The sequence below is a fragment of the Oratosquilla oratoria genome, chromosome 8, assembly GCF_046742065.1.
Source record: "Oratosquilla oratoria isolate Oo_2021 chromosome 8, ASM4674206v1, whole genome shotgun sequence".
NCBI classification, from domain to species: domain Eukaryota; kingdom Metazoa; phylum Arthropoda; class Malacostraca; order Stomatopoda; family Squillidae; genus Oratosquilla; species Oratosquilla oratoria.
Window position 1 is genome coordinate 13504439 of NC_134784.1, and position 8254 is coordinate 13512692.

Genomic DNA, 8254 nt, shown 5'->3' on the forward strand with positions numbered 1-8254 from the left:
GGCCAGTTTAAGCCTCCTCTCAGGGAAATCAACGCGCTCGCCTGATTTACCCCCTGTGATTATTTCCTGTGGTGTTATCTCAAATCCCTGGTTTATAACAACCGTCCGCAGACCCTGGAAGACCTACAGAATGCCATCCGCACTGAAATAGTCAATATATCGCTCACCATGCTAGAGAGAGTAGACCAAAGCTTCCGAAATCGTCTGAATCAGTGTATTGACAATGAAGGTGGACATTGAAAAGATATTGTTTTTAAAACAGTGTAAAAGTAAATATCCCATGTTGAGTGATAGACATAAGATTAGAATAAAGAATTGTGAAGTGTAAACAGTTTACTATTTATTCCTCAAATCGGGAAGTTTCCGCGCCCCACCCTGTAGTTGAACCTTTGTGATTGCAAACAAACAAACATTCACACAAATAAACATACATAGAAGCAAAAGCTTACCAGACTGCAGCGATTAATCAGCGAGCCGGGCCTTCTTTACAGAGGTCTGGAGAAGGACTGCATTCTTCTGCTGGTCTTTCTCTAGGTTGTGGAGTCCATTCAGAAGAACATTTGCCAGACGACGGAAAATATTGGGACTGTCAATGTCAATCCTACTGAAGCTGGCCAGTGTTGACAAGATCTCCATCAGTCTTTTCTGGCAGCAGGAACGGTGACGGGCTTCCTTGATGAAACACAGTCCACATCTGACAAGATCAAAAGTGCACACATGTGGAGTTGTCAGAGAACCTCTGGACACTGTCTAGATAAAGTCCTTAACGTCACTGGTCACAAGAGGTTCCTCGGCGCTGAAGACCACATCGTCCGCGCACTTCGTTTCAAGCCACCCCGCCACATAGGCCACACTGCACTCTCCATTCACAGTCAGTGTCACATCTGTGGTGCACCTCTCAATAGAGGCTGCATCCTCTAGGTCAATTGCAGTCCCGAAGCAGGTATGTTCCTTCGACACAGGGTGGACATCGATGGACTGGAGGTTTACGACAGTATATCTCGTGAGCCGCTGCTTGCATGCGGAGAACACATCCCCAGTGGCCATGAAAGAGTTTGCACCAGTTGATTGACGGTAGACTGAGAACTCCCCCTCAAGCCGGTCACTCTGGATCTCACGCAGCAGGACATAATGGAGGTCAGCGCTTCTGAACAAGTAGCGGCAAACGGCAGTCAGTCCCTGCATAGTCTGCACTAGTTCATTCTTGGTGTCATGGGTGAAACACTTGATTCGATTTGCTCCATGTTCTGAAGAAAACTCTTGGAAAATCAACAGGAAAGTCTGCAGGCTGGTTGACTGGGGATCCTGAACAGCTCGATATGGATCGTTTATGCGCTGATCTTGCCCCTTCCCAGATACATTTACTAAATTCCACAAGTTGAGGATGATTTGGATGAACTTAGCAGTGCCATGACATCCTTTGAGCTTCAATAAAGCCACAACCTTTTCATTGAAGACCCTCAAGACATGCTGCACATTTTGTAGTTGAAGTCGTGAGGGGTTGACAGCAAATTTAGTGAGGGGAGTAGTCTTCAGAATACTGCCTTTCTCTGACTCGTACAGTTCCTTAACGTCAGCAAATGATGCTGTTGTTTTATTGTCAAGACTGATCTTCTGGCACTTCTCACTGATCCAGTTGTTGCGGATGCACTTCAGAAGATCCACTGTGTCAAAAAGGAGAAACCAGACACGATTTTTGTCAAGAGGATGCTTGGCTGTGGCACGGCAATCGCCCGGAAAATCAAACAGCTTACAGTACTGCTGGTATATTTTGTGGTTGTCTGTGATAGACCCGATGACACGCCCACCTGCCCTCTCAACAGCAGCTACCGCCTCCTTCATACGCTCAAGCTGGTATGCTGCTGTGAGCTTGTGGACGGGTGTCACATAAATCATAATACTAGGTCCTCTGTGCAGCGACTTCATCATAATTCATAGCATGGAAGTGGTCTTGCAGTCTGACTTGTTCACTGCCATGCCACTCAGAACCACACCAGAAAAATGCAACAGTTGGCCAAATCTACACTTCATCTATCAAGAGAAATACATTCTTCTGCTGCAGTGTCTTCACTTTGGCAAATATTTCCCTCGTCACCTGATCCTCGTCAATAGATGAAGTGATGTATTGCAGTTTGCGTTTGCTTAGCAGCACCAAAAAGTCTCTGAGCTGTTCATAACTACACTTGGGGTATGATTCAAGGGCAAAACAATAATCATTCATGGAAAACTCACACATGAAAAATCTGTCAGGATCAACAACAAAGTTACTACAGGGTGGTAGCACATCAAGCCACTTCTGTCTTTTATAACGGTCTTTTGGCAGTCGAAACACTCGGCACCTGTTATCCTTGTTATAATTACCGTTCCATTTCACAACACCACACTTATTCGGCATTTTGAATACACAAAATCAGCAAGAAAGAACCTATGAAGAGCCAAACAAACAAAATCAGCAAGAACACTATCCACTTCTAAATGCAGCCACGCGTGAAAGACGCAGCGACACAACATTACACCTCCACTGCTCGTAGTACACTGGACTGGCCTCCGCTAGCAGCGCTAGGAATCTGGGTGTGCACGTCCTGTGTAATAGTAGTCCTTGATATATATATATATATATATATATATATATGTATATATATATATTTATATATACATACATATATATATATATGTATATATATATATGTATATATATACATATATATATATACATATTTATACATATATATATATGTATATATATAGTATATATATATATATATATATGTACATATATATATACATATATTTGTACATATATACATATATATATACATATCTATACATATATATATACATATGTATATTTATATATGTATATATATACATATATATATATATATACATATATATACATAAATATACAAACATATATATACATATATATACACATATATATACATATATATATGTATACATATATACATATACATATATATACATATATATACATATATATATATACATACATATAAGTAAATATTTATACATATATATATATATATATGTATGTCTATACATACATATATATACATATATACATATATATATGTATGTATATATATACATATATATATATATATATATGTATATATATACATATATATATATATATATATATATGTATATGTGTGTGTGTGTTTGTGTGTGTGTGTGTGTGTGTGTGTGTGTGTGTGTGTGTGTGTGTGTGTGTGTACATATATACATATATATATATATATATATATATATGTATATATATATATATATGTATATGTATATATATATATATATATGTATATATGTATATGTATATATATACATATATTTATATATATATTCAACAAGAACCCAGTATGTTGGATAAGAAGAAATGAAATAGATGATATCCATATATTTCGATCACGGATTGTGATCCTCTTCAGGAGAAAGAAGAAGAAGGAACATGGGTAGGGCTCAAGTGGCGTCTAATGCTTTGAGGGGCAAGTCACCCGCCTTCGCCAAAGATGGTAATAATTTATTGACTGTTCAGGTAGTAATACAGTCTGGTGACCATTGTCCATTTGAAATATTAGAATTAGGAAATTTATTTATCAAGGAGGATTCTATTATTTTCCTTTTGGAACTGCACTTTGAATTAAAGATAATTTTTGCCTTATTCCAATCCATACGATGGCCTTCCTTGTCTACGTGTTGGAAGACAGCGGAATTTTTTTGTGCATATTTAACTGAATTTTTGTGTTGTTTCATCCTGGTGTGTAAATATCTACCTTTTTGTCCCCAATATACATTATTACAATCCGACCATGGAAGCTTATAAACACCTTGATGTATTTCTTCTCCAGGTCTTTGATGTACATTAACTATTTTCTTAGACAAGTTATTGGGAAAACTAAAAACAAAGTTTATGTCTTTCTGTGGTAGAAATTGCGAAATATCATTCAAGGACTTATTATAAGGCAATTTGATACAGTTTTTGTCCCAAACAAAATTCTTAGTGGAATGGGAAGTGGATCCATAGTGACTAATTTTGGCTTTGCTTAGGGCTCTATTCAAAAACCAATCAGGATACCCTATTCTTTATAACTGATTCCTGATGGTTGTTATCTCCATATACAAATAATGTGGACTACATAATCTGAGTGCCCTCAGGAAAAGACCTGAGGCAACACTATATTCAATTTTATCAGGATGGTGGCTGAAAAAGTGTACATAACTCCCCGTATGTGTGGGTTTTCTGTACACTGTAAAAGACAAATGATCCTGATGTCGTATTAATAGAATATCTAGAAATGGCAATCTATTATCCACCTCCCATTTAACTTTAAATTTTATATTAGTGGTTAAGTTGTTGAGTTTTTCAAAGAAAACATTGAAAGATCCCCACTCATCATCCCAGATCGTAAAGATGTCGTCCACGTACCTGTACCAAAACATACCTTGTGGCTTAATGTCCTGTAGAAGTACTGTCTCATAATACTCCATATATAAGTTAGCTAACACTGGGGAGAGATTGGAACCCATTGAACAACCGAACTTTTGTTTGTGATATTGATCTTTAAGTGAGAAAGTATTTGTGTTAGCACATAATTCCGTTAATTTAATGATTTTGCTGACAGAGATGGGAAGTTGGTCCCGATAATGTTGTAGTTTTGTTTCCAAGAAAGCCAAAACCTCAGCTACGTTGATGCAGGTAAACAAAGAAACTACATCAAGACTTAGTAATTTTCTCTGCCCCAGTGAATGATGACTCTTGATCTTATGAAATTTCCTATCCCCGACCCATTTACCTCTCGCACCACATCATAATAATAGTAGTAAATAAAATAGAATAAACCAATAGCTAAAAACTAGCCTTAAGTGAATATTGTACAAAATAGGCATAAGAAAAAATGTGGAACACGTTAAAGAGAAAGAAAACGTGTGTAATGGATTCCGGGTAGAGATTGTGAGGGAAAACAATCCTGGAAGAAAAAAATTATAATGATAAGGACAATCCCGGCAAAAAGACAGACCCAACACGTCAGATGATTTTATTCAGCTGAGGGAAATTTCCCGTTTAATAATTTACTCCAGGCAGCAGTTTCGTAAAACTTTAATTTTCTTTTCATAATTTCCTTTAATAATTCTCTTTTCATAATTTGGTTTAATAATTTTCTTTTCATAATTTGGTTTAATAATTTCCTTTTCATAATTTGGTTTGATAATTTTCTTTTCATAATTTGGTTAAATGATTTTCAAATTATTGTATAATAAAAGTATTCTGACAGTTCTAGCCAGCGGTTTCATAAAACTTAATTTTTTCTTTATAATTAATTGTGGGAGGTTATGCAGATTTATGGGATAGGAGGAAAGCTTTTGGGAGCTGTTAAGAGTTTTTATGAGAGTAGTAGAGCATGTGTTAGGATTAGAAATGGAGAGAGTGAGTGGTTTGAAGTAAAGGTGGGACTTCGTCAAGGATGCGTTATGTCGCCCTGGCTGTTCAACTTATACATGGATGGGGTGGTGCGAGAGGTGAATGCTAGGGTAGTGAGTCAGGGATTGGAGATGGTTAAAGAAAATGGAGAAAAGTGGGAGGTGAGCCAGCTGTTGTTTGCGGACGACACTGCGCTTGTGGCAGGGTCAGAGGAGGGATTGAGGAAGCTGGTGGCAGAGTTTGGGAGAGTATGTGATAGAAGAAAGCTAAAGATAAATGTGGGTAAAAGTAAGGTGATGAGATGTACAAGGGGTGAAAGTGGCAGTAGACTGGAAGTGAACATTAAGGGAGAGCGACTGGAGGAAGTGGATAGTTTTAGATACTTGGGTGCAAGTGTAGCAGGAAAAGGTGGAGAAGGTGGAGGTAGAATGTAGATTGAGAGAAGCGAGTAAATGTCTTGGTGGTTTAAAGAGTGTAATGAGGAATAGACATTTGGGAATGGATGCGAAGAGGAGACTGTATGAAGGAGTGATTGTGCCAACAGCACTGTATGGGGCAGAAACGTGGAACATAAGAGAAGAAGAGAGAAGGAGTTTGAATGTGTTTGAGATGAGGTGTCTGAGAAGTATGGTGGGGGTTACTAGGCTGGATAGAGTGAGAAATGAGGAGGTGAGGAGGAGAACAGGGGTGAAAAAGGATTTGGGAGATAGGGTTGATGAAAGAATATTAGGATGGTTTGGACACATGGAAAGAATGAGTGAAGAAAGACTAGTAAAAGAGGTATGGAAGACAGATGTGGAGGGAGTGAACATGAGGGGACGTCCTAGGATGAGGTGGATGGATGGGGTGAAGGGGGCTTTGGGGAAGAGGGGAATGTCTGTTGAGGAAGGAAGGGAGAGGACGGAAGACAGAGGTGAGTGGAGAATGGTTGTATATGGATGATGGGGGGTGGGGTAGTATGTGTGAGTAAATTTTGACGCAGCCCGAAGGGATTTCTCCCCGTCCTCGCCTTATATGCAAAGGGGGACGGAGAGGGGGGGGTCGCCGATTAAATGAAGCGGCCGTGCTGTGGATGTACTGTGTCTTGCGACACTGCTTCTGACCCAGGGCGGTGGGCAGGGTGCAGGGATGACCCGTCATCCAGGAGGTGCTCAGATGAGAGGAAGGGTGGGAGGGATGTGGAGTGTATTTAGGGATGAAATGGGTGGGAGTGTTTTTATGCCTTTCCCTTTTTGGCTACCTCCCTTGGAAGGGGGAAAAAGCCTTGGTATATGTATGTATAATTAATTGTAGCTTTTAAAGATATTTTCTGCATCTTCACCCTTGAATCCAGGCGTGTTCTTCGATGCTTGGAAGACTTGCTCGTTGATCTGGAGCTGGAACGAGGAGTTTTTCGAAAAGATCAAACGATTCTTCAGAGAAGGACTCCCATAGTCTCTCCTCTCTCATTTCGGCGGTCACCTCCAACACCACCGCAGAGGACCAGATCTCGAAGTCTGAATCCCCGCTTTGAGCTCTTCGCCAAGGATTACGTCCAGTAAGGAGATTGAAAAGAATGATCCCGCAGGACCAGATATCGGCCTGTTGTCCCTTGTAGCGTCTTCTGAAGACTTCGGGAGCCATGTAGGCCGTCGTTCCGCACGCGCAAGTAAGGTACTCTTCCTCCACGAACTCACAAGCAAGCCCGAAGTCGCCGATTTTAAGAACGTCATCGTGCGACAGAAGAAGGTTATCGGGTTTCAGGTCTCTGTGAGTGACGTGGAGAGAGTGGAGGTACTTAATTCCTTCGATCAATTGAACAAAATAAAATCGTGCCTTTTCTTCGGGCACTCCACATCCGCTAATTCTTTCTCTTAGAGTGCCACCGCTGGCATACTCAAGGTAAATGTACAAGAAATCTTCATCTATGATTTCTCCTAGGAAGACAATTACATTGTCGTGATCCAGGTTCCTATGGATCTCGATTTCTTCCATTTGGCGTTCGACGCAACGGATTTGGACTCTTTTTCTTGCGCAGAGAAGACCCGAAGTGATGTCTTCTACAAGCTGTACTGAGCCAAATCCTCCTTTTCCGAGAAACTTTACTTCTTTCCATTGGCTCCGGAAATCAAAATCTTCGGATTCTCTTAGTTTCTTGTCAACATGAGAATCTTCATCCTCGGAGTCGGAATGTTTCCTTTTGATAAAAGACTGACCTCTGGAGGCTTCAGTCTTGATCTGCTCCTCGATGTTAATGTCGCTTTGGAAGTCTCCTACTTCGAGCTCGAAATCCTTGACGAAGTCCCACGAAGCGTTTTGTCTCTCGATTGCTTCTTCGCCCACCTCTTCGGGATCACCGTGGTCACTGGGGCAGCTGTTGATTCGCATTTCCACAAAATATTTATACTAATTTCAGACAAGCTATTCAAACAGAACAACATTCTGGAGAACCTAGATATGCCAATGTCCGAGAAGCTTCAGAGTGATTTTGAATACACCATTGACATTCCTCTGGGAGAGAAAAATACTCAACCAATACGACAACTATCCTTCAGGCGAAAGAGAGAGAGAGAGAGAGAGAGAGAGAGAGAGAGAGAGAGAGAGAGAGAGAGAGAGAGAGAGAGAGAGAGAGAGAGCATACATATATATATATATATATATGTATATATATTAACAAATATATATATATATATATATATATATATATATATATTCATGTACATATACATATACATATATATATATGTATGTATGTATATATACATATATATACATACACACACACACACACACACACACACATATATATATATATATATATATATATATATATATATA

General features: G+C 39.5%; 1 protein-coding gene across 1 annotated transcript; it reads right to left on the minus strand.

Annotated features, from left to right (window-relative positions):
- Positions 1 to 6754: 6754 nt before the first annotated feature.
- LOC143027302 (serine/threonine-protein kinase Chk1-like) lies at positions 6755 to 7804 on the minus strand. The gene has a single exon (XM_076188572.1). The coding sequence runs from the start codon at positions 7802 to 7804 to the stop codon at positions 6755 to 6757; it is 1050 nt and encodes a 349-aa protein (XP_076044687.1).
- Positions 7805 to 8254: the final 450 nt, after the last annotated feature.

What these genes read in the sequence shown, in the direction of transcription:
- LOC143027302 (XM_076188572.1), bottom strand. Translation starts at nt 7,804, where the DNA reads ATGCGAATCAACAGCTGCCCCAGTGACCACGGTGATCCCGAAGAGGTG.